General features: G+C 39.6%; 1 protein-coding gene, 1 long non-coding RNA gene and 1 pseudogene across 2 annotated transcripts; 1 reads left to right on the forward strand and 2 right to left on the reverse strand.

Annotated features, from left to right (window-relative positions):
* Nucleotides 1–1,340: 1,340 nt before the first annotated feature.
* Nucleotides 1,341–20,106, reverse strand: LOC122646024. The gene is made up of 3 exons (XR_006330551.1): nucleotides 20,064–20,106; nucleotides 3,784–3,787; nucleotides 1,341–1,352 (listed from the first exon to the last, which is right to left on the reverse strand). It is a non-coding gene; the product is annotated as an uncharacterized LOC122646024 (long non-coding RNA).
* Nucleotides 20,107–21,581: 1,475 nt separating this feature from the next.
* Nucleotides 21,582–22,641, reverse strand: LOC122646023 (AAA-ATPase At2g18193-like). The gene is made up of 2 exons (XM_043839479.1): nucleotides 22,045–22,641; nucleotides 21,582–22,008 (listed from the first exon to the last, which is right to left on the reverse strand). Exons 1-2 carry the CDS (start codon nucleotides 22,629–22,631, stop codon nucleotides 21,831–21,833), a joined length of 765 nt encoding a protein of 254 aa, XP_043695414.1. The 5' UTR covers nucleotides 22,632–22,641; the 3' UTR covers nucleotides 21,582–21,830.
* A 3,977-nt stretch (nucleotides 22,642–26,618) lies between these two features.
* On the forward strand, nucleotides 26,619–27,919 carry LOC122644764 (annotated as a pseudogene).

Here is a 27,919-nt window from a genome sequence, read left to right on the forward strand (position 1 = left end):
TTAAATAAATTGGGGTTCTGGTACCGGCACACCCGGCACCATGGCCCGATATAATGGTGAGCATATTATCATAGTCACAGCAGTTCATAATTGAATAAGATGTAATGCGCACAATGCTTATAAGTATAAGACAACATGCTTAATATAAACAGTTATATAATATTCAAAGCCCAACAAAGTCACCCAGAACCCACTCACGAAGTATAGGTGTCACCGGGTGTGATTGGTATGAATCTCCCCGACATCGGGTGTCATCCGGCGTGGTTCACATGAATCTCACCGGTTCACTAACCTAACATACAAAAGAAAGCATTAAAGCGGGTATAGAAGGGTCCCATGCTTGGCCCCCAATGGTTAAAACCAAGTTTCAACCAAGACAGCACGAGCGGACTCACGGGTGGAGGAAAACAGCGTGAATTCGCCCCTAACTCCGTTCAGGCCAAAGGCTAAAATCAGAGTGAGCGGACCCACGAGCGGAACTTTTTACTTGAGTCCGGTGGTTAATCCGTTCGACATCTGAGACAATCATAAAAGGGAGTGGATCCATGGGCGGATGTGTTTCTTGGGTTCGCCCCTGCATCCGTTCGATTTCCTGAGAAAGACCCGAGAGCAACAGGCTTCCGGCGGAGGCAAACAGAGTGAATTTGTGCCTTCGTCTGCTCAGGCCAACACACAGGGGTTATACTGGGTGGACTAACGGGAGGTACCATGATAGATGGATCCGGTCGTTCGTCCGCCGACAGTCTCTTCCAAGATTTTAAGGAGTTTCAGCTCCAACTTGAAGCTGGGAGCTCCTTAGCATCTCAGGAATAGGGGAGGGGTGTCTAAGCATTCCTAGGGTCACTAGAACCTAGGCTTAACCTCATGGATCCAAGATCCACAAGGTTGGGTCTCAATTTGGGGTCCAAGGGTCGGGTTTCAAAGTTCATAACCCAAGTTCTCCAACAATGGCTGTAATAGTAGCACCAATGGGGTTAAACCAGACCTAGGTCAGCTCCATTAGAGCTCCAACTAGGGACCGAGCTCTACCTTGAGTCCCAATGGAACTCTAGGTCAATCCAAGCTCAAGGATTCTACCAAAATCAAAGGGAAAAATGGGGAGAACCAGGTTCAGGGAGCTTACCTTGGTGAGGTCCTCCCATGGAGGGGTGGAGTCCAAGGCTACGTGAGCCTTCATGCTCTCCTCCCTTCCTTTCCATCTCTTGTCCTTCACCTTCTTCTTCCTTCTTGGTCTGGTGAGCAAGAGGAGGAGATGTGGGGCAGCTAGCCATTTTGGCATAGCTCCCATCTTCTTCCCTTCCTCTCTCATTCCTCTTTCACTCCTACTTCTTCCCTCTTTCTTCCTCCTTCTTCTCTTTCTCTTGTCTCTTCTCCTCCACGGTTTTGGGGAGGGGGAGGGATAAGAGAATAAAAGGGGTTCTTTTAGTTTTAAGGGGGTAGAAGGGACCTTAGGGAGTGTTTGGTTAGGGGTCTTTAGGATGTGGTTTAGGTCCTTAGGTTTTAAATGTGTTTTGGGGTAGGCATTAGGCCATGTTTGGCTCAAGTCATGGCCCTTAGGTCCATTTAGGTAGTTAGGGTCTATTTAGGTTGGGTCCAAACCTCATTTAGACCTATTAGCCCTTAGGTCTTGTTTGGTTTAGGCTAGGGTGTATAAAACCCATTATTTACCTAAATTAGGGTTTATGGGTCCCACCTGACCAATAACTGGTAGGGGTAGGGGTCCACATGGTCCAAAGGTTCAATTAGGGTGTCCGAGACACGGGTATGTGGGTCCCATAAGAAAATAAACTAAAAAGGCTGATGACAACACGGGCGGATCCGCGAGCGGATTCAGTAAGAGTGAGTCCATTCATGACTCCGGTGCTACTGTCATGGTCCAAACTTCAAGGAAAGTGGCGGGGCTTTGGCCCACACTTCCAAATCTTCAAGGGGATTCTTCCTATGGTATTTTCAGTTCAAGGTCATCAGGGTTGACTATGGTCATAAGGCATTACTCATTGGGTAAAGTCTAAACTGCCTCAGATATAAGGGGATATCTAGAGTGCGGGTGTAACATATTGGGTTAGCTCTAACTCTTTTTGCTTAACACTTGATAAACTTTTGCTAAACATGTTTCATAAGTGAGAGATTGCAGCTTTTATAATCTCTCTCCAAGTTCAAATGGCTTACAACACAAGATTGGTTTTGCGTGAGTTGCACCCCATGACATGCTAGAATGTCAGGTGATGTTTCGACTTCTGATTGGCTTCTCGGACGCCTTTTACGCTGACCCCTTGGGTGTGACAGATTTGAGCAGGAAAGAGATTTGACCTTCAGATCAGAATATCTTCAGGGTTCTTGACCTAGATTAACTTTTGAGTCTCATCTTGTCGAGCACAATCATCAGCTTGCAGGTAATATCTGATTGAGTTGTTAGGGTTAGGGTTTTAAGCACAAGGTTGCTTAAAGCATTACACCCTGAGTATCTAGTTTGGAATACCCAGACTGCTGCCTCCAGCTAGTATATATAGGAAAACTAGGGTTTAGGTCAGATGGGCTAATAACTAGATTGCCCCTCACAGCCTGGGCATTAATACAAGTGGGATTATATTAGAACATATAAAGGGATATTACATAAATACCCTTACAATCTCCTCCTATGTTCTACATATATCCATTACACATGTATAGGAACCATTGTTCAATCAGTAATTGAATCAATATAAATTGAATATCAGTAATCCAATAAATCAAATAAGAAATAAGTAAACTTCAAGAAATAAAACTAGGGTTTTAGATCAAAACTAAACCCAACAATAAATCCGAAGTTCCACATGCAAGTGGCTAAACCAAAAGAAATAATCAAAAGGAAAAGTCCTTGCAATCCATGTGACTTTACTCATCAAGTAAGTCATCCTCATCGAGATCCAGATTCAACCGTTCTCCTTCATCTTCGCCATTCTCTGTAATTTATCAAATATGAATTTCATAAGATATTATGAATTCAATCATTTGCACAATAGTATCTAGTTCAACAATAAGAACTTAGTACATTCCATATATGGCTAAAGGTAAATCAAAAAACAATAAGCATCATCATCAAGTTTCTTTACAAGAACTCGATCCTATATAGTCTCTATCATAAGGACCATACCATGTTTCCATTTGGAATACTGTATTCGTCATATCAGTCATAGATTTATGTTGTATCATCAAATTTGGAATGGTACACCATACTATGAAAGACATGTCATCAAATTTGGAAAGACATAAAGACTAGCACAATATCATTGAAACATATCAGACATGTTTCATATTCCTTTGTGGAATAACAAAGTAAGGAGACTTCACATGAAAATTTGCTACACCATCAAGTTTGGAATGGTTTCACAAACTCCCATACTTAGTAACCTAACTAAGTTATCTGAAACATGTAAACTGTCCCGAATGCTTACCAAGGCTAGATGAGATTCGAATAATTCAAAATAATATTGGGTTAGGTTAAGACCTGACTAAATGGTCTTTAACCCCATCTCCCCTGTAGTTTTGAATGTTCGATCTTTGTTCAATCCCTTTGTAAGGGCATCTGCCGTATTATCCTTCGATCTCACATCAATCAAAGTGATAATCCCTTGTTCTGTTCTATAATTCAGCATGGCCTGTTTCAGCCTGATGTGTCTCCTCTTACCATTAAAGAGTGAGTTATTCACAATCATCTTTGTTGCTTGATTATCACAGAATATAGATATAGAGTTTAACTTAAAACTCCTCAATGGAATATCCATGATCAGATCCTTTATCCACTCTACTTCATCTCCTGAAGCTAGAGCATAAAGTTCCGATTCCATAGATAATGAGCAATACTAGTCTGTCTTTTGGATTTCCATGCTCAGCTGCTCCTCCTAGTGTAAATACATAACCACTGGTGGATCTGCTGTCTCCCAAATCTAAGCACCAAGATGCATCAGAATATCCTTCCAAAGTTGGAGGATGTCCATTATAACATAAAGCATAACCTTGAGTACCCTTAAGGTATCTCATCAGCCTCGATAGGGCATCCCAATGCTCTTTTCCAGGATTACTAGTGAAACGACTCAGCATGCCTACCGTAAAGGCTATGTCTGGCCTAGTGCAACTCATTGCATACATGAGACTACCAATCAGTTTAGAATAATCTAACTGATTCACGGTGTCACCTGTGTTAGGTTTCAACCATTTGTTGTAGTCATAGGGTGTCTCAATCGGTTTACAATCACTGTATCCCCAACTAGAAAATAGCTTCTCAATGTAATGAGTCTGACTAAGGGTGATCCCTTGCTCACTGAAGCTTACTCTCATTCCAAGAATGGTGTCTACCACACCAAGATCTTTCATGTCGAATTCTTTGGACAAGGTTTCTTTAATGTCACTCACTACAGAGAGATCAGAACCTAGAATCAACATGTCGTCTACATACAAGCAAATAATCGCGACCTTGTTTGACTCAGACAAAAAATAAAGGCACTTATCCGAGTTGCTGGTTTGAAAACCAAGGCTCTTTACTGTCTTGTCAAACTTCTCATGCCACAATTTAGGTGCTTGTTTAAGACCATAGAGAGATTTGTTTAATTTACAAACTCTTTTTTCAGAACCTTCCATGACAAACCCTTCAGGTTGGTTCATGTAGATTTCTTCTGTTAGGTCTCCATTAAGGAAAGCCGTTTTTACATCCATTTGATGCACAACATAGTGCTCAATAGATGCTATGGCAAGAAGAATCCTTATTGTTGCCAAATGGCAGACCGGAGAAAGATGTCAAAATAATCTATCCCTCTCACCTGTGTATAGCCCTTAGCTACTAATCGTGCTTTATACCTGGCTATAGACCCATCCGGATTAAGTTTCTTCTTCAGTACCCACTTACACCCTATTGTCTTGGCCCCTCTAGGCAAATCAACAAGGTGCCAGGTCTCATTCTGCATTAAAGAGCTCATTTCCTCATCAATGGCTTCTTTCCATAACAGTGAGTCCCTAGATCTCATCGCTTCCTTATAGGTGGATGGATCAGCCTCTAAATGGTAGGTCACAAAATCCTCACCAAAATTCTTAGGTACTCGATCTCTAGTAGATACTCTTCTAGATTCTGATTCAAGGAGCATTGTGGGAGTAGTGTCAGAAACAATTGGTTCAGATTCCAAAGGTGATTCTGTAACCACTTCAGTCAAACCAGGCAAGGTCAGGCCTTTATCTCTAAGGAATTTATCCTCAAAGAATATAACATCCCTAGATTCTATCACCACATTGGTTGATAGATCCAAAAACCGGTCTGCAGCACTGTCTTCTGCACAACCTAGATATACACAAGTGTTTGTTCTAGTTCCCACCTTAGGTTTCCTAGGGTCTTGTATCCTAACATAAGCTATACAGCCCCAAACCTTAAGAGTGTCATATCTATAGGGATGATTATGCCATAGTTCATAAGGTGTAGAAGTCAGTTTTGAATGTGGTAGTCTATTTAGAATGTGATTTGCAGTCAACACTGCTTCTCCCCAATAGCAAGAGGGCATACCAGCTGTCAATAACATGGAGTTTAACATCTCTGTTAACGTCCTGTTCTTTCTTTCAGCTATGCCATTTGATTGAGGTGAGTAAGGAGCAGTAGTTTCAAGGATTATGCCTTCAGAGGCACAGAATTCCTTGAACTCTGTCAATTTGTATTCTCCTCCCCTATCACTTCTAAATCTTTTAATTTTCAAGTTCAACTGATTTTCTACCCTATTCTTGAAAATTTTAAATTTTTCAAAAGCTTCATCTTTAGATTTTAACAGGTATAAATGACAATATCTAGAAAAATCGTCTATAAATGTTATCAAATACTTCCGACCTCCTCTAGTTGTGTAGCTTTTAAAGTCACAAATGTCAGAATGTATAAGTTCAAGAAGTTGAGTGCTCCTAGAAACCGGTCTGAACGATTTTCTAGTTATTTTAGTTTGAGCACACACTTCACATCTGTTAAATCTAATTGAAGTGTCTAATGGTAAATTATGAGTTTTAGCTAGTTTGAGCATTTTCCTATAGTTCACATGTCCTAACCTACAATGTAGTATTTTGGGATCAAGTGAATTATGGTTAACCTGGTTTATTGTCTCATTAGCTAAACTCAACCTAAACATACCATTCAAATTATAAGCACATCCAAAATAGAAGGAGTTAACAGACAATGTTACTCTACCACTACTAAAAGTAATAGACATGCCAGCATCAAGCAAAATTCCAATGGAAATTAAATTCTTTTCAAAACCAGGAAAGATTTTAACATTTTTCAAAGTTAATATTTTACCGATGATAGAACCAGATTATTGTCCCTTGTTGAGCCACTTCCACGACTTCTCTATTTGCAACGGTGGAGTCTCGCTACTTGAACAACATCGGTGAGCAGGTCCTTGCTATTGCAAACATGACAAGTCGCTCCAGAGTCTAACCACCAATCTGAAGATGTACTGGCCAACCCCTTACCCTTACCAATCATGGCAACAAAGTTAGTAGGCTCAGTCTTGTCCACCAGCATGTGAACTTCCTTCTGTGGTGTGTCAGTGTTCCCTTTCTTAGGACCCCTACACTCAGATGCATAGTAACCCCACTTCCCACAGTTGCGGCACTTGCCCCTCTTTTTAAAATTAGTCTTTTTGGCCTCCAACTTTTGGGGTTCTTTCTTAGGTGGCTTGGACTGCCTAGGATATTTCTTGGATTGTGAAACCAAATTGGCAGATGCCTGTTGTTGTTTCACCATCTCCAAGTTATTCCTGGCTCTATTCTCATCTTCGATTCTAATGAACCGTTTAAGATCATCCAGCCCAACTTGTGTTTTCTTTCTGTGCATCTCAGTTTTAAAGGAATGCCAGGTAGAGGGTAACTTAAAGATAATTGCACCCACTAAGAATGCATCAACAACGGGGATGTTTTCTTGGTTCAATTTTGTTCTCAAGTTCTCAAAGTCTGTTACTTGTGGAAGTATCTCCTTATCTTCTTGAAACTTGAAGTCCATAAACTTGTCAACCAAGTGAGTTTTTGATAGGTCCTCCTCCTTTTTGAATTGGACTTCTAGGTTTTCCCAAATCTCTTTTGCAGTCTCATATTTACTATAGGTCTCTGGACCTATTGAGCGAGTTCAATAGGTAGTCTTTGCAAAAGTCTTCATCACTTATCCATTGGGCTTGATTAGGTCCGTACAATCGAGAAAATTTATTTACTACGAGTGTAGAAGATATTGAGGTACTTGACCAAGCTGAGTCATCCTTTTCCAAGAACTGAACTCGAGCCACTAAAGCTTTCTAATTTGATCATCTCAATTGGAACAGCATGTTTCTCCATTGTTAAGTGATTTGTTTATATGTCCAAGTAAAAATTTAAATAAAAAATAAATACTTCAAAGAACAATCACACCTGAGATGGAGAACCCTGGATTCAGACGATGGAGGAAAAGATTTCAAACGATGCAACGGCGTCACTAAATAAAATAGTCCCACTCCAATGAGAACTCAGCAAATTCCTGAACTTGAGTGCGTCTGAGAAACCAGCAGCGGAATAGAAGGAGTGATTGGCTTCAAATTCTAAATCTCTGAATTTCTCCAGAACTTGAATGAAGACCAAACCGTCAGATGCTTTAGCTTTTGTCAGAAAAACTTTTGAGAAACCGATTTGCTTTTGTACCTTTGTCCTTTCTTCCTTTTTTTTTTTTTGTTATTTTAATGCCAACGAACATTCAATGCCAAACCACTTTTGGCTTTTGAATTGAATCAAAAGCAAAGATTCCAAAAGCAAACGTACTTTCTGACAAAGTTAATGCCTTCTTCTTTTCTTTTCTTTTAAATAATCAAATCAAAGAAAATAAAGAGGAACTTTGAAAATAGCGTTCTGCAAACCTTCCTTTTTGTTTTCCTTTCGATCAAATCAAAGTTTGATTAAAGCTTTGTCACAAGAAAAGACAAAAGCTGCTCTTTTTCTTCTTAGTTTAATCAATCAAGGGACTGCGTGCACTCTGTTTCACACTTTCCTTTATTTAATCAATGAAGGAAAAACAAACCAAAAACGAACTTCAAGAGCAGAACCGTGATTGAAGAACAACGAACCATAAATCGATCAACACACACGAAGCCGATCTTGGAATCGTGAATGACGAACACCAAGGCCGATTTCTCAAAAACAAATTGTGAATCCAAAAAATCCAAAGCTGATCTTGATCGCAGGGAAACAAATATCCTAATGCTTTAAGATTGTTAGGGTTAGGGTTTTAAGCACAAGGTTGTTTAAAGCATTACACCCTGAGTATCTAGTTTGGAATACCCAGACTGCTGCCTCCAGCTAGTATATATAGAAAAACTAGGGTTTAGGTCAGATGGACTAATTACTAGATTGCCCCTCACAGGCTGGGCATTAATACAAGTAAGATTATATTAGAACATATAAAGGGATATTACATAAATACCCTTACATGAGTATCACTGACTTTCCTGATTGAGCATAAATATCAGTTGATCGAGCATATACATCAACTCATCTATTTGAGCTAAATAATGGCCTGATCAGACGTCGGCGGACCTTACACCTTGGCTGTTTTTTCACTTCAATACTTCGGCTGTTTGGTTGCTTGGTTGTCTCGGCCACCACCTTAGATGCCCTATCATCTCGAGTGCCTTAGTCCATTCGGACATCACTTTGGATGCCTCGTCACCTTGGCCTCATATGCTCAGCTCGGCTACAACTGTTGAACGTGTGATTGTCACCTTGGCTACCTTTTCAGCTTGGTTGTCACTTCAAATGTCTCTTCAACTCAGTACGGCTTTGACCATCTTTAATAACAAAAAACCTTTAGGTCGACAAATCACTATGAGACACTGCTACATGACTTCAGAAATATGTCGCTCTAGAGATTGCTTTCACCAGCTGCCAAGATCAGTCACTTCATCACATGCTGGAGCTTGGTCATCTCAGTCACTTCAACTTACACTGTTGAGAAGTGCGTTAACAGAGCTCGGCCACTTTGGGCTCGAGCAAGAGATTGCCAGAATAGAATCCTCAGCCCATCTATGAGGTTACCACTATTACAACCCATTGAATAATGTAGTTTGACATTGCCAGAAGCCTAACAAGAATACTAATAAAATATTATCATCAATCAAATAATCGTTAAAATAGCTCAAACAATTATATAAAATCTTTAATAATCAATACATTAAACTGTATACTTACATAAACCCATATCCACCATACCAACTTCCTCTTCCACATTATGGTCAACTTGTCGACACCAAGATTATAATAATATTAAACCATGAACCAAAGTGTTGTTGGTGAAGCCTGATTTGATCCAGAAAGTGCGGTTGAGACCTTCAAAGGGCCGATTTGGCCTTGAAACGACCTCGGAATGTCAAAAAATGGTGGGGTTCTACACTTTAGGGTGGAGTTGTGTTAGGCTCGTCGAGATCTTCAAAATGAGTACTTTTGAGCCATGTGTTATGTTTTGGTTCGGCTCAGGTTTTTTGGCAATTTTTGGGCTAGGGGCATTTGTGTATTTTTTGGGGTTTGGGCTTCCCTATATAATGTTCTTATCTCTTTGAGATAGGCTTACGAGGGTTTGTAACATTTTCAGAGAAAAATAGTGAAATCTGTTCTATTGCTTGGCTGTTGACGTAGCTTCGATCTTGGAGTTGAACCATGTAAATCTCTGTGTTGTGCGTTGTGTGTGCTCTCTCTATTTTCATTTTACTTCTGCAAATTGCCATTCTGGGCGTTGTTTTCTTAACACAAAGATGCAAGGTATTACAGGTCGAATCGATCTATTTGGATCAAAATCTGTTGTGAATGATTGACAACCGATTTTGGCTGATTCCCACCAATTCTGCTCCGTTTCCAATCAATTATGGTCAATTTTTGTCTATTCCGGTTGATTCAGATTGGAATTAGAACTAATCGATTCAATCCATGATTCCACTTTTTGAAACCCTGCTACTACCTTATGTAAGTTTCACAGAGCTCTAGTCCATGCTACTTTGGCTCCAAAAGAGTTGATTTCCTCCTCTTACGTTTCTTTAGAATACTTCATGTTGTTTGTAAGGGTGTAAATCCTGACAATTCTAACTAATCAGGACGAGTTCTAATCGATTCCGAACTTCTGGGGCTGAGAATAGAACCATCCAAACATGAGAACCGATAAGATTATGAATGGGTATCATAGTTTCGATTCCTAATCGGTTGCAGGTACTCTTATAGTAACCAAATTTCTAAATTTTTACCTTAGCATACTATAATCAAATATCTATTTCTAAGTATACAAATAACTAAATATTCATTCTCAAGCATATGAATAATCAAACATCCATCCATAAAACAAATAAAAATAGGGTTTTTTACAATTACCACCCCAAAAACTTTACTATCTACCATTACCCCCAAAATCTTTGAAACAACTGTTACACCCCGTGCTGCGGACTAATAACCAATGAACCCTGTTACGGACACTGTAACGGTGGGGGTTAGTCGTGATGGTTTTCCGTTTTCACTATTTTATTAGGACCAAAATACCCTTAGTAGTGAAATAAACCATTGTCACAGATTTGTTAGGACTAAAATGCCCTTACTAGTGGAATAAACCCTATTCTTCACTTTCTCTTCACCTCATCCTCTTCACTTCATCCTCTTTGTTTCAACTATCGTAACAAACCGGAGGAAGAAGGAGAAGTTCAACTCAGCCCTCTTCTCAGGCCACGATTTCTTCCACCTTATAAAAGGATAGAGAGGTGCCACCGTTAAAGCTCTCGGAGCAAGACAGAAGGAAAAAATGTAGATTGCTCTCTGAGAAGGGAAGAGAGAAGCGAGCAAGGGCACAAAGGTATATTTTTTGGTTCAAACTCGCTAAGAACTAAGGTTTTTCGGCTCAAATTTCTATTCGTTGTGAATGTTTTGAAAAGATTTTCCGTTAATTTGTTGCTACTATAGATTTGTCGTTTATTGAACTCATTTATCTCTGTTTTGTGTGAGACATGTCCATTTTAGTGTGAGATTGTTCCTTTTGTGATTATGATAATGGTATTATTGGATCTGTCTCTGTTTTGTGTGAGATCTGTCCAATTTCTCTTTTTTTATGTTGCATTGAAGTGGGGGTGGTGGTGATGTTTGGGAAGATTATAGACCCCTTATCCAATGGTAAATGGAGTTCATGACATTGGCACACATCAACCCATTTTCCTTATTTCCTCCCATTTGCTTAGGATTCCCTTCTCTATTTCCTGTAAGGATCAGTACAGAAACCTTGTCACAGATAATTGTGCTTGAACAGATAACCTGTCTTCTAATCTGGCGTATTTCCCTCCTGTCCACATTTGTCTTATTTGTCTTAACATTCTGTTGTAAGAAATTCTAGTATTTTCCTTTCTTTTACTTGCTCATTTCTTTTGTAGTTTTGTCTTTAAGCTCTATAGAAGAGCATGTATATTACTAGCCTTAAACTGTACACCCTTGAAATCAAGCACAAGATGGTATAAAAGCTCACAGAGGTTCTGTAATGGTGTTGTTTGATTTATTGGCGGGGACTTCTCTGCAGTAAAATTGAACTATTTAGTACTAGCTGATAAACAAATGAGAGTGAATTCATGATATAAGCCAGAAAGTGTAATGATGGCAGAGAAGAAAGAGGAAAGAGTTTATGAGAGAGACAAAGAGAGAGTGAAGTGGGGTGAGAGGGGTGGCCAGCTGGCCTGGTAAACCCCCTGTGCATTTCTGTATGGTCCTAATGGGGGTTGCCATTTTAGACATGCTAGGTGAATTGATTTTTAGGGAAGGTGCTCATGGTGAATAGAGAATCCGAGACTGATCTTTCTAAATTACAAATTAAATGTAAGTTTCTTCATAGCAAAAACTGTTCATACCATGTTCATAAACATGTTTGGCGTCTGTGTCTGGTGTTCTATTTTTGCTTGAAAATAGAGAGATTTTCTGTTTTTCTCTTCAAGATGCTACATAAAGAATGCATTCCTTGATCAATCTCTTGCCTGGTTACATGGGATTTAGCTAGTTAAGTAGTCACATTTGTTGATTCTCTTCTATGTTGATAGAAATGCTGCTTCATTCTATTTTAGTTCATTAACTAAGGAGGCAGCTGCCCTCCCTTTAAACATAATCGTAGTAAACTAGCAGTCATGGTTATTCTACAAATCAAAGACCAATACAAAATGCATGGACCCTAGCAAACAGACTGTTCTCATAGATCGCACCAGAAATATGGACCATATTTCATCCAAGTCAACACTCATTGTCACTTGCATTTTGTTTTAATGTGACCCAACTTTGTTGTAGTTTGACTGTGTAAAATGCATTTTTCTTGTGTGTGACCCAACTTCAATGGGGTGCTGCAAATTTGGTTCTAAAAATAGGCAAAGGTTTAGGCTTTTGCATGAATTTTTTTTCCATTTAAAAGTCCTAACTTCTTCCCTTCTTGAAACTGAAATCCTCATTTTAATTGAGAAGTTTATCTAATGGATAATCTTGTATTTGTTTCTTTAGTTGAGAAGTTTATCTAATAATATTGATACTTGGATGTAATTTGTCAAACTTGAATTTTAATGACTGTTCTTGACTAATGTGATGCTTCTCCCACTTTTCTATAAAATCCATATACCATGTAGCCAAACCGTCTCTAATTTTCAAGATGACAACGACTGAAGTACAGTACCACTATCTTCAAGGCACATTTACAAAGATTATTGATGTTGAACGATATGGTTACCTAGATATGATATCTGACATATATAACTCACTTTTGAGTACTGTTCCCAAAGGGAGATCTGTGGACTTCAATGTCAAATATTTGACAGTTGACAAGATGAAATATATGGTAGTGAAGACAGATAAAGATGTGATGGAAATGGTAGACATGCTTGGTACTCAGGTGGATTGTATCCACATGTATGTCTACAATGTCCAAGTTGGTAATAACACTGATAATGTTACCATCAATGGACACTATGTCAAGTTTGTGGGTGATACTGCAAGAAATAGACCAGAGATTGGAGCACCATATCCAGCTGTTCCCCTTACTGATATGTCTACAAGTACTAGGCCAAAAGCTAATATAAGAAGGGGTGGCCTCAGTAATCCTCAAAGGGATGGTGGCAGAAATATTCAAAGGGATGGTGACATGAATGTTCAGAAGGGTGGTGCTATTTTAATGCATAATAGCAGTTAGACTGCTGTTCTTGGATCAACTAGTGCATCTCATAACCGAGTCACATTTGACAATAGGAGTTCTGCAGTTATGCATGATAGTGGGGTTGCTTTTACTGAAGTTGGTATGTCTAGTAGGTGTAGGAGTGCTAGTATTGTGAGATCTACTACAACTACTACTACCATTGTATATTTGGGAAGTAATGATGCAATCATTCCATCACCTGATCCAACCAATCCATCAGCTAGCAGGGTACTTGAGGGTGAGGAACAGGAAGTGAACAATGACAAATCAAATTCTGATTATGTAGCTAGAGAATCTGATGATTTAAGTGACAGTTCAAAGAGTTGTGATGAAGACTATGAAGAATTTGGAAGTGATGCAGAAGAGGAAGAGAATAGTAAAGAGGGATCAAATGGTGAGGAAGAGGATTATGACACTCAGTCTGATATAGTGAGGGATCCAAGCAATAGGATCCATTTGACAGTTGGACAATTGTTCAGGAATGAGCAGCACTTCAGAGAAGTTCTGAAGAATTATGAAGTGCAAGAATGTTTTAAGACGTTGAAGATAAAAAATGAGGGCAAAAAAGTGAGTGCAATTTGTGCAGAAAAAGGGTGTCCATGGAAGATATATGCTTCACGTTTAAAAGATGACATTATATTTGCTATCAAGACATTTACTCCCACTCACACATGTATGAAATTAGTTAGAAATAAGGAAGTAAGTGCACGTTGGATAGCAGGAAAGATTGGGTCCAAAATTAGATCGGACCCAGATATGAGTATGAAAACCATGGAATAACTGTTGAGTGATCAGTATGCATTGGACACCTGCAATATGCAATTGTATAGGGCTAAATGGACTGCCCTAGGAGAAGATAGTTCAAGTCATAAAAAAGCATTTAGGAGACTGGAAACTTATGCAGACATGATAATGAGAACAAATATTAGGAATCAAGTAGCGATAGAATATCAGAATGGATTCCAACATGGACTGGTAGAGAGTGAATTATTTAGAGATGAATACAGAGTAGATCGTCAGTTCAGGCGTTTGTTTGTATGTTTTAATGCTTGTGTTCAAGGTTTTTTGAAGGGATGCAGGCCATTCTTGGGCCTTGATGGATGTCATTTGAAGGGAATATATGGTGGAGTTCTTGTATCTGCTGTTTCAATGGAAACAATGGCATGTATCCAGTTGCTTACGGTATGCTTGAGAATGAATCCACTGACAGTTGGTTATTCTTTCTCAGTTGCTTACGTGATGCCATAGGTCCAGTCACACCTACAGGACTTCCATATACATTTATGACAGATAAACAGAAGGTATGACTAATATCATTGACATTATGTTTTTGATTTTATGGCAATATATTAATGATGTTTAGGTTTTTGACTAGTGAATATTCTTTTCATATATAGGGTCTTATTGAAGCTATTACAAAATTATTCCCTGAGGCACACCATAGGCATTGCTACAGACACCTATACAATAACTTCAAGTCACGATGGGGTAGTGGCATTCAACTGAGGAGTCAGTTCTAGGTTGCATGCAAATCATATAATGTCTATGGATTCCAAAAGGCTATGAATGAAATAAAGGAAGATAATGAAGGGGCCTATGATTGGTTGATGAAGACACCAGTACCGATGTGGGCAAGACATGCTTTTGATCATAGAGCCAAAAGTAACCACATCACCAGCAACTGTACTGAGTCATTCAATCACTGGGTAGGACCCTTGAGGAGTAAGCCTATCCTTACTTTGGTGGATGGTCTTAGAGTGAAGATGATGAAAATATTACATAAAAGGTATGAGAGTGGCTTAACCAGTGTCACAAGGCTAACTCCAACAATTTGTGAGAAACTGGAGGCAGTACGGAAGGGTATGAGGCACTGTGTACCCATTTCAGTAGGTAGAGAGCTGTTTGAGATACAAGATGGGTCTGGCCTAAGATATGTTGTTAACATGATTGAGTCAACTTGTGAGTTTGGGGTGTGGGTAGCAACAGGGTTACCTTGTAAACATGCTGGAGTTTGCATTCCAAATTATAGGGGAACTTTAGAGGACTATTGTGATCCAGCTTACACCACAGAAAGATATTTAATGGCCTATCAAAAAATAATTTACCCAATGAGTGATCTTAGTACACTACAAGAGACTGACTTGCTTCCTCCAATATTAAAGAGGGGGATTGGTAGACCTCGTATGAGTAGGAGAAGAGAACCAGATGAGGCAGTCCCATGCAATTCAAGGAAGAAGACAAGGAGTATCAAATGTCAACTCTGTGAAGGTACTGATCATAACAAGAGGACTTGCAAGTATAAAGACAAGAGACCATCTACTTCTCGCAATGCTCCTAAGGTATGGCATGATAACATACTCAATGTCATATTTAGTTTTGCATGATAAAACTATGTAGAATGTAATGTTTTTGTTCTTGACTTTTTTTAGAGAAAGAGAAACAGCAAGGATGCTGATGCTACCTCTTCACAGAGGGTAACCAGGTCCTCACAGAGGTCCTCATAGCAATCTACTACAACTTCAGACATTGTGTGTGCACAAGACAAGGTGAAGGGAAAAATGGCTGCCAAGTCTGCAAAGGTTGTAGCATTCAGAAGAACAAACCCACAACAATAATGGGTATGAGTCCTACTAATTATCAATGGGGTGTAAAACTTAATTAACTTGATTTATTTAAAACAAACATTTAACATTTACTTAATTAGAGTTGGTCACTTGGAATTTGTTTCATGACTTATAGGTATGGTGAGGTGATCTTGAGTTGAGGAGCCAACTTCAATGAGATGCTGCAACCATGTCTTTAGAAGTTACAAATATGTCTTGGGGTGGGCTGGTATTAAGGTGTAGGGTCATAGGTTGTTTGTAACAATATTAAGTACAATGGGTCTTTGTAATTTCATTGTGACTTTTTTAGAGAGCCTATTTACATGTACTCGTACTTGGGTTCTTGGCTTATTTGGGGCTTGACTGCTATCCTGCCCTTTGGACTTGATTTTCAGTAACTTTATTTGTGGATCTCTGTGTTTGAGGTCTTTATGTTATTTTTTATGTGAGACAAATTTGGTTTGGTTTGGTTTGGCTGCTCTTCTCCTTTCTCTACTTCTTTTTAATTACCTGCTGCCTGCTGGGAGCCCTAAAGAAGTGGAATTTGTCCATACTTTAATGTAGACTTGCTTTCAAATATAGATTATAGAAATATTCAATGACACGATCCAACAACATTAGACATACTGAATAGATGATGAGCAGTATATAATTAATGTGTTCCAGCAGGTAACTGTTTCTCCACACATTTTAATTATTCACCTTAAATTAGTTTCTGTTCTGCCAACATATATAGTAATAAATCAAATCAAATAGAATGTTCTTCCCAATCCCTAGGTGATTGTGTAGTTATATTTGAAGCATTCATTCCCACATGAATCTTAACAGGAACCAAGTGGCTTTAGTTAGTTTCATGGAGCTGTTTACATTAATTTTCTCAGTTTCAATCTGATAATGGATTTTTTTTTGTTTGGAATTTTTCTAGCTGCCATGGCATGGTCAGATAGGTGTACTCAGAATCATCCCCGTCTCTAAAACTGCCCAAACTTGTCCCTGGAGGAAGATTCACGTACCCTCTCTATTGTGATCGTGGGCTGCGCAGGATTTGTCATTCTTTCAGAAATTCTTTTAAAGAATTTTGAGCACCTCTAGATTTAAAACTGAATGTGATATTCTGGGCCATTCTCATTCATTGATTAGGAGTAGTTTTTTTACCAGGGAAAATAATGATAATGAGTCTCTCAGCACAGCAGTAAAAAATCTCAGGACTCTGTTAATCATGTACTTCTCTCTCTCTCTCTATTTGTTTATTTTTTTCCTTTCCTATTCCGCACCATAAAAAAAAAGGAACTTTGTTGGCACCTACAGTGACAGGTCTCTAAAATATCCAACTGGAAAGTTATGTAAACCACCTTGTTAAGTTTTGACAGATGAGAATCTCCAGCTCCAGCTCCACCTTGATGTGAACATACACCATTGATGCTTAATTCTACCCATATTCTAATAACAGAGAATAGTTCACAAGATGCTACTTTACTACAATATTCAACCATAATTAACATGCATCATTACAACCCAAAACTAATAAACATCCATGATTATAACCCAAGAGTAACCAAAATAGACTTCAACAAAATGACTTTGAAATTCCCAGACTTAAATCACTACATTCCAAATATTGTACAATACAATCAGAGCTATTACTACTTGATTTGTGATCTTCATTATTGCTACAGTCTTCTCCACAGTATTCAATCTAATATTCAGACTACCGATCTCTTCACTTCTCTGCTGCTCTATTTCACCCTCATTGTTTGGTGCATCACTAGCATGCACAGATTGGCTTGTTTCACCAATGGGTACTGCCCATCTGAAGAATCTGCAACCACCATTGTCTCTGTTAAAACAAATATCATACAGCCTATCTGGGTTGTCCATTGACTCTGAAATCCTCACAGTAGATCTCCTCCAGCAATAACATTCCATGTTTTGGAACCTCACCCACCTTGCACAACCGGTATTCACACTCCCAGATGACATCTTACTTGCAAACATTCCAGGAGAACAAGCCATAGATTAATTAGTCTATGTTTCCTTTTTAAACAAAGAAGTATTTGATGTTTTCATGAATTGTCAAACAAATACCCACTTCCATAATTTCTTTAGAAATTACTTGGATTTTCATTCACTAGAAACCCATCTGCAGCTGTGTGTTTGTACATGGGGATCTAAATGAGTTGACCAAAAAGATCACTATCCACTTGTTCGCCAAGTCCTACAACCAAGCACAAGTGCATTCTCTCAAGACCACTCAATGAGTACCTTGATCTCTTGGTCAAGATAAGCTTACATTTTAACTAGGTGAGTCAATGCTTTGCCATCTCAGGAAGTTATTACTGGAGAAACTAAGGAGAAGAAGACATGCCCGGGCTGCAAGCAGCTCAAGAACAGGGGTGAGTAATCACATGCTATAGTCTAGATGGACTGTCAAGAAATGGTAGCTTATCTAATGCAATAAAATGTCAAAGGGCAACCCTCGTTCGCAACCAGGAAAATGGAATAACATTTCTGCTACCGCTGTTCCCAGGCAAGAAAATGGAATACTTCACATTCCCCTATGGGTTCATATATATCCTCCAAGGTTTTTAGTATTTTCCAAACATATCCTTTTAGATCCCATTTTATTTCCTTGGTTTCCAGGAGGGTAGCAAGACCATTCCTGCTACCCAGATGGAAGCAAAGTTGAGTTTCTTTTCATTCAAGGTCTGGTATGCAATCTCCTAAATTTGAATCATACTGAAAAAGTGATTCAACATATTGACCATCTAGAGGAAATGTCAGATTTTGGGATGCGAATTAAATGGGGATTGAAGAACAACATGTCTAAACTCTAACCCAGCTTATTCCAAGATTACATTGGCTAGTGCTACTACCTGATTTGAGGCCACAGTTGCAGCCAGAGCAAGTCTTGACAAGCACCAAAGAAGCGATCATTCATGGTGAACGAGACGAAATAGAAGAACCACAAATGAAATTTTCCATTGGAGTGTATAGAACACGAATGGGATTAAAAATGTAACTGGTGGAGGAGAAGAAAATAAACAATATCTAATGCAAGAGATCATCTACAACAAATATCAAAAGGGTACAACAACACATTGTGATATTATGCCCTAATCGAAGAGAGAAAATAAGGAGAAGAAGACAACCTTAACTTCGCCGGAAATTGCAATGTCACCTGAGACGATGGAGATAGTTAAACCAAAGAGGGCTAAAATCGTGGCCTGAGAAGAGGGCTGAGATAAGTTCTTCTTCTTCCTCCGGTTTCACTTCTCTCTTCCCTTCTCAGAGAGCAATCAACTACGTTTTTTCCTTTAACGGTGACACCTCTCTATACGGTGGAAGAAATCGTGGCCTGAGAAGAGGGCTGAGCTGAGCTTCTCCTTCTTCCTCCGATTTGCTGCAACAGTTGAAACGAAGAGGATGAAGTGAAGAGGATGAGGTGAAGAGAAAGTGAAGAATAGGGTTTATTCCACTAGTAAGGGCATTTTAGTCCTAACAAATCTGTGACAATGGTTTATTTCACTACTAAGGGTATTTTGGTCCTAATAAAATCGTGAAAACGGCAAACCATCACGACTAACCCCCACCGTTACAGGTCTGTAATGGCGGGGTTCAGTTGGTTATTAGTCTGCAGCACAGGGGGGTAACAGTTGTTTCAAAGATTTTGGGTGGATAATGGTAGATAGTAAAGTTTTTGGGGTGATAATTGTAAAAAACCCATAAAAATATGAACCAAATACCAAAAAAAAAAAAAACTTAAAAACAAAATCTCCGCTCCTAAGCATACACATAAATCTAAAATCTAAAATCTAAATCATCAACACTGAATCAACATCTCAAATATGATTTATGGAAGATAGCTAGGTGAGTTTTTACACTGCACACGTCTACCAACTGCGCTGAGCAGTTCTTAAAATTGACACCCTTAGTTTTTTGTACACTTGCTGTTCAATCATTTCCTCCTTTTGTCCATCTTCAGTTCTTCACCTTCATTGCCATCAACTCTTTCTCCATCCTCATTGACTTTTTCCTGTGCTTTGACTTGATCACTTTCCATATTATTCTTCTTATGGATGAAATTAAGGATTGGGATCCTTTGCTTCCGCTTGCCCGTGGGCTGCCCTCACACAGGTAGGGGTGACACCATTTCCATTACCCGAGCTTCCTGCTTGAATGGGGTCCACATGGGGTCTATGCCCTACCTGTGTGAGATTGCTTACTGGCTGCACGGGCTGGTGGCAGCAGAGTTTTGAAACTGTGAAATTAATCAGACCATGGAGGGTGACCTCCACGTCATCAGCTCCTCAGCCACTTCTGCAGGGGTCACCTTCAATTCCTCTATCAACCGTTCGATCTCCTCAAAGAGTGGATGGTCAGAGATGCCAAGGTAATTGGAAGCGAGGAGCTTGAAACCCGATGGAGTACAGTAGGACATGTGAATGTGCATGTCCATGCGGCCAGGTCGTAGCAGAGCAGGATCAAATCGGTCCTTGTAATTGGTTGTGAACACAATGATCCTCTCATCTCCACAACTCGACCACAGTCCATCGATGAAGTTGAGGAGTCCAGAGAGGGTCAACTGTTTGAATTACAATGCAAAATATATAGAGATACGCTTTAGACACTCAAAATCTCAACAAGCAGCTACACCATATATTACTAGTTTGTCTTTTTTCTATGGCTGTGTTTGGTATGCATTCTAATTTCTGGGTTCGTTTTACATTCTTGAATGATAAAAATAGTTATTTTTATCATCTGAGAATGCGAATTGACCTATAATGCATTCCAAGAATATATATCAAACACAGCCTATAACTTTATTTTTATTTTTTTTTGGGGTGGGGTGGATATATGGACAAGTAGATCTCCTAACATATCCAATAAGCTACACAGAATTAGTGGGGTGGTAGCGACAAAAAAATTAAAAATTATGGAAAAATGAAATTAGGATTATAAAAGGTACAAAAACAAATGTCAATACATGAGATAATGGGAAGGTATGATTAAATTTGAGTATGAAATTGGGAAAATAATAAATCCAAATTATTCTTAGACAGCCAACGGTTGAAATTGCCACATCGAGATGTAATATCGAAATAATCTTTAAAGAACGTTCGGTCTTTGAAAATGTTCCTTAGAATAGTCTTTCAATATATTACCTAAATAACCATTTATCTTTGAAAACAAATATCAATACATGAGTGGGAGTTTTTTTTTTCTTGTCAATTCTTACAAGGGCCCATAGGCCCTTAGGATGGGGTCAGCCGTAGGGTGGCGGGATAGACTCGAACTCGAGACCAAAACCCTTGCAAGACTGACGCTTAACCAGCTGAGCAACTCAATTATCCATGGAAGGGGGTTGGGGTTGGGGTTAATCTATTTTTCCTATACCCAAAAAATAATAATAATAATAAATAAATAAAATAAAGGGAAAGAGATACCTGCTTGGTCACATGGTCTCTACAAAGGCATCTAAAGCAATGGAAAAGGAGTCTAGTTCCTCTGCACCTATGTGTGAGAGGTAACCATCTGGCTCTTTTTTGCCATTTAAAAGATGAAAAGGGGTATTAATGAAAATAAAAAGAACAAGTGGTTATTTCTCACATGTAGGTTCACCTGCAAGTACTTGTAGATGATCCATTTTCATGAAAAGTAGACCTCGATATCCACCAAGGGGATAAGGACGTCATTTCATGGTACCCTGTGGGAGGATGGAGACCAGGCGACCAAGCAGGCCGGGATCTTTCTTCCATAAAATAATAGCAATAAAAAAAACCTCAACTCAAAGTCAAATAACTAAACTAGCTCTAAGAGCTTAGGAAACTGACCTGGTTCGGTGATCTACCTCCTCTATGTGCACGATCCTGCATCTCAATACTGCAATCAATATCCTCTATCACAAGTATCGATCGGTTTGTGGTCGAAACCAGCAATCCCCTGAGGTCTGAGTTATTACGAAGACTTGCGAGCTCTAAATCATAGATGTCAAACTTGAGGTAATTCGCCATGGCAGCTATCAAGTTCTACTTCCCGGTTCCTGGAGGACCATATAATAGATACCCTCGCTTCCAAGCCTTCCCAACTCTTCTATAAAACTCTCTTCTCTTTACAAACCTATCCAAATCCTCAATCAAAGCCCTCTTAAGCTCTGAGTCCATTGCCAACTTATCGAACGTTGCGGGATGTTCAAGGTTAATGGATCCCCAAGGGCCACCGCCTTTAGAAACTCCTTAGAGCTGGCCACGAGTATAGAGTTTCACAACCTTGTTCTCTTCTTTCAAGGCCTTTGATTTCTCCACAACGTGAGACAGGTAAGAATCCAACACAATTCCTTTGTGTTTCTCGTCGAAAATCAGCTCAAACCATCGGCATTCCTTGTTGCCATTGTAGCCCGGAGATGAGTTATTGTCTTCGTGATAAACGAGCTTCCATTTAAGTTGAATCCCATGGAAGAAATCGATGATCTCTTGATCTTTTTCAAACCCTAGCAAGAGGTTCTTGTCTATTGGAGTTTTTGCTACTTTGACTCTGTCCATGGAGGAAGAGTTGGGGGAGGTGAGCTTAGAGAGTAGGTAGATCTCAGAGGCATCGAAGATTTGGTTGCGATGGAAGCCAGTGTATTCATCGACAACGATGGTCATGAGTAGCCGAGGTGAGGAGATGAGATGGGCAAAGATGGTTTGCAAGCGGGAGAAAATGTAGCCTTGGAACTGGTGGGGTATGAGTTGGTTTGCCATTGTGCGAATAAGCATTGTTGAGGTGGACACAGAGGCATAGACAGATAGGACTTCGGATGTCGAAGGGATAGTTCTAAATTCTAACATTTTTGGCTGGCGAATTGACGGTTATTGGCAGTTGGGAGTTGGGTGTGTATTTGAATTTTGAGTGAGAGAGAGAGAGAGAGAGAGAGAGAGAGAGAGAGAGAGTATTGTAGAGGTTTATGGTTGAGAGCACTGGGACAGCTTCCTTCTGAAGCTATTTACCTAAAGGGCTATCACTGAATAGAGGAAGAAAGAGACAAAAGGCTTCTTCTGAAAGTTTGAAGTTTAGTTGACCCCTAAACAGCTTGTTCCTTTATTCCTCTTGATTTAAGTAAGCAAAGGTTGGTGGTCCTACTTAAAACTTATATCAGTTTTATGAGAATTTCCTAGAGTTAGGGGCAGATCATGCCATCGCCGGCAAGGGCTTTGATTCTTGAGCTATAAGCCAAAGAGTATAAGGATGTAGACCTCTCACCATTATTTATTCATTTATGATCAGCCATGAACTGCCTAAGCACTTGAAGATGGCATTGGCAAGGATCTTTGATTCTTGAGTTACAAGCTAAAGAGTATTAAGGACATAGACTTCTCATCTTAGTCTTATAGTGGAACAGCAAATCTCAAGATACTATGATTTGGTGCCTCCTCAAATTAAAAAAGTTCAATTAATATAATGTCTGAGTCAATCTTTCACCATTTAAGATTCCCTAGTCCCCTATTTTTTTATTATTAGTTCCATATTGTTGGGATAGCATGCGCTGGTGGAATGTTGGAAGTTTTTGGTCACCTATAAACTAGATTCAAGAGTTGAAGGTGTGTCTATCAAAGCCGAATATTTAAATTAAATTGTTTAAGTTTTTTAATTATTTAATGTGATTTATATGGTCGTCACACTATGTGTACCTGAGAATGGTAATTTTATGGCACAACTGTGAATGTACATATTGCGTGTGCATTGAATCGGATCATTCAAGAATTTCTCACATGAATTCTCATCTGTAGTATATGATCAGTCCCTTAATTTGAGGGATCCTTATGGATGCGATTACACATTGTGAATCTTGGCATACCAATGGTTAATGTCACCCCTGACTATATATTGGTGTATTGGATTTGTAGTGTTTTGCCATATTCGAAAGAGATTCCCAACACGTAATCTACTACCCTAGTTTGATGATATCAAGGGGAGACAATGTCTATAATAGATTAGAAATAAATTGGGGATCCGGAATTATTTTGAAAAATGTATTGAAAATTAATAGAATCATTTATGCGTGGGTTGGGATGGTCGGGCGGGGATGAGGGTGTGGTGTGCGTTGGGGTTTGTAGAGGTGGGTGAGCTGAAGGGTGGGGAGCATGGTGGGTAGTGTTGCAGGGAAGGCTGGGGTAAGGGGAGGGGAGACAGTGTTGCAGGTTGCCGGAGGAGGGACCATTATGGCATGGTGGGACGAGGCTGCAGAGGGGATTGGAGTGGGGAAGAAGGGTAAATTTGAAAATGTATTTAATATATGATAAAAGTAAACCACAATGAACCCCAAAGAACCGGAAAATTATCGCCCCTAGTACTGGGGGCGGTGCTGTGCGCATCGTGCGGCGTAGCACCCCCCATGTGTACACAATGGGCCCCACCGTGCACACATGGGTGGTGCTGCGCCACACGATGCGCACAGCACCCCCCAGTAATGGGGGCAATAAGGATCCCAAAGAACCCCAAGCATTCCTTTTAGAACTTGAGACACCCCAAACAACTTTTTATCGGCTCCCTAGACGACATTGCACTAGTTCTCTAGGCTGCACTCACACATCACATCCCAATCACACTTGGGGCATCTGGCTAGCTAGGCCCGACATCTCCCGACTATGAGATGGAACATATACACATAATTGTGCTTCATCGAACACCTAAACCTCTGCAGGAACGGGTTGTAGACATGTCCAAAACATAAGACCCTAAAATCTCGTCATTTCATTCTTTTTATCCATTTTCACATAACACATAGTGTAGTCATATACCTTTACATGAAAATCATCATATAGTCTGGAAACATCATCATTTAAACGTGTACATGTGCAGTTGAAACCCTAGAAATAATAAAGAAAAACATATATATTCATAAGTGGTGAATGCCAAGTCCCACTCACCTCGATGTTGCTCAAAGTAACAATTTGTCACCGTCCAAAGTAAAACAATCTCAACTACCTATTTACCCATACATGTAACCAATACTAGTTCTACCTTTCCTAATGTGTTCCTATATTAATTAAATATGGCCCCCACCCATTTAAAAGCCTCTCCTATACAAGGTCCCTTTTATATGATGGCTGATACTCTCTCAAAACATGGTGCATGAATGAAAGGCCCTACTAATTGGAGGTGGTGCCCAAGTATCATCTCCTCTAACGTTAGTTGGATGCCTAAAACATACCTAAGCACATGTTTACATAATGCTTTGGTTAGAGTTCCTTGTAATGGCAATGTCGAAGGTGGGTCTGTGACAAGGCTGCGGTTTTCTCTCACTCCCTGCTGATGGCATTGCCAAAACTAGGGGGTTTTGAAGCTGATTTCTTTCATGTATCTTTGTCTGTCTAGGTATACCTAGACGTTAATCCTGTAACATATTTTTCTTTCTTAATATATACTTTCTGACTTCTAGAAAAAACCTAAATGCCTTCCTATACTACTCCATCACAATTTTGTCGATAGGTTCTACTGTACCAATTTGGGAATCCTAGGGTTTCGCCCTGTTAACCAACTCCATTGACAACCAAATTTTATAGGGGAATAACTTAAAATTATTTTAGGATATCTACCAAAAATTGGAACTCAAGTTCCTAATTTCATACCCATTTCATATGCCACAACTCTAATGTACAGATTCTATCACAATCTGCACATCGAACAAAAATAGTTTGGAAATAGCTCTTCCGGTATCCAAAATGTTCCCTAACTTTTTAGAACAACACTAGACTCTTATGTAGCCATTCCAAAATATTTTATCTATAAAATCCAAGTCCTTGTTACCGAAACATAGTCCATAACTCCACTACATAGATTTTACCAATTTCTGTGCACTGAAACCATTAAATACCAAATAAATAGTTCTCAACTTCAAAGTACCACAAAACTGTCCATAATTAAACTAAAATAATTGAAAAATTATTACTAAAAAATTTACAGTCTAACACCCCTTCTAGGTCGGATCTCTATCTTATGCCAAAATTTAGCGTCTAGAATGTTTGTTTCTATACATAGTGTCAAGTTGATATCAGACACTATACTTCCTAATTGCATTTAATTCTGAATTTTTTATAAGCTAAACTCTACTCAACGGAGATCATACCCAAAAAATTCAAACTTAAAATTCCCATTACAAGTCTAAATATAACCCTCCTCAAAATCAGGTTCTAGGCTGTGCTTTCAGGACAACAGTCCAAGATTCACAGATTTTCTAGCCTACCCAAAAATTATTTTTAGCTTAAATTTGGTAGAGATAGCTTTCAACATATTATTCACATTCCTTCAAAATTTGACATTAAAATTCTATGTCTACAAGGAGTTATAAACGATCTCACATTTATGGAAAAAACCTGTCCTCACTGCATATGTAATAAAAACCTAAATTTTCCTCAACCTATGATCATAATTGAAATTTCTGAAACTCTCATTTTACTATAGTGAGGAAACATTACATCGTAACCTAAAATCTTTCCCTAAAGCATACGTAGAGAAAATTTTAAATCAATCATGAAGCTGTTGGAAATTTGGAGGTGCCAAGAAAGCTGAATTTGGAGTGGTCAATGCCATGGCATATCAGGCATATATGCACATGCAATTGCTCAACAACGATCATGTCGTTATCTTCGATCGCACCGACTTTGGCCATTCTAATATCTCCTTGCCTCCTGGCATATGCCACAATGCCCCAAACGACTTTGTCTTCCTACATGACTGCACTGCTCACTCCGCAGAATATAATGTACGTAAATATTCTATACGTCTCCTTATGCTCCAAACCGACACGTGGTGGGATTTGGCTCCTGTCCTCTGCAATGGCGGGTGGTTTTGGTGGGCTGGACGCTCCAACTCCCGCCATTGCAGGACAGGAGCGTTTTCGCACTTGGTGCTTTTCCGGTGCTGTCTCCCACGATGGCAGTCTCATCCAAAGCAGTGGATTCAATGATGGTGACCGTGTCGTCAGGATTTTCAAGCCGTGTAGTACTTGTGACTGGCAAGAGTTTCCAAATGGACTCAACCAACCACGTTGGTACGCCACCAATCATATACTACCGAATGGACGGGGTCATCGTTATCGGTGGCCAACAGAACAATGACGAGTTCTATCCCAAATCTGCATCGATGAATACTGTATTCAACTTAACGTTTCTAGAACAATCTAGTAATCTCTACCCATTTGTTCACCTCAATGTGGATGGAAACTTATTCATCTTCGCCAACAATCAAGGAATCTTGTTCAACTACACCACTAACTCGGTCTTGAAAACTTTCCCAGTAATTCCAGATGGTCAGCCTCGGACCTACCCCTACACTGGCTCCTCAGTTCTGCTCCCATTAAAGAACTTACAACAGTCTTCGGTGGAAGCTGAGGTCCTTATCTGTGGTGGAGCTCCTTGGGGTTCATACCAGGAGGCCAGTTCAGGGAACTTCATTGAAACCTTAAATACACGTGTGAGGATCCGTATTACTGACATGGACCATAGAGACAATGCCGCTTGCTAGAGTGATGGGAGATATGATCTTACTCCCCAATGGCCAAGTCTTGATCATCAACGGTGCCGCAAGGGGGCTTGCCGGGTGGGAAATTGGTAGAGATCCAGTTTTCTATCCGGTTCTGTATCAACCTGATAACCAAAACGGGTCTCGGTTCCAAGTACTAAACCCATCTACCACTCCACGTATGTACCATTCGACTGCAATCTTACTATGTGACGGTCGAGTTCTAGTGGGAGGAAGCAATCCCCATCAGTACTACAACTTCACCGGCGTTCTTTATCCAACGGAATTAAGATTAGAGGCATTCTCACCTACTTATTTGGATTCAGAATTTTTGGCATTAAGGCCAATGATCATTGCGCCGGCATCATATACTAAGCTAAGATATGGGCAACGATTTGTGTTACGGTTCTCGGTGTTGAGTCTGGTGATGAAGAATAGGATAGGGGTGACAATGGTGGCTCCATCTTTTGCAACGCACTCGTTCTCCATGAATCAGAGAGTATTGGTATTGGTTGGTAGAAATGTGGTTGCACTGACGAACTCCTTGTATGCCATGGCAGTGACCACTCCAAATTCAGCTTTCTTGGCACCTCCGGGCCAGCCTGTGGAGCTTTGA

Source organism: Telopea speciosissima, chromosome 11, assembly GCF_018873765.1.
Source record: "Telopea speciosissima isolate NSW1024214 ecotype Mountain lineage chromosome 11, Tspe_v1, whole genome shotgun sequence".
Lineage (NCBI taxonomy): Eukaryota > Viridiplantae > Streptophyta > Magnoliopsida > Proteales > Proteaceae > Telopea > Telopea speciosissima.

Coding starts and splice junctions, on each gene's coding strand:
- LOC122646023 (XM_043839479.1), bottom strand. CDS start 22,631: ATGTTAGAATTTAGAACTATCCCTTCGACATCCGAAGTCCTATCTGTC. Junction 22,009..22,044: donor AAACTCTATACTCGTGGCCA/GCTCTAAGGAGT, acceptor TGGCCCTTGGGG/ATCCATTAACCTTGAACATC.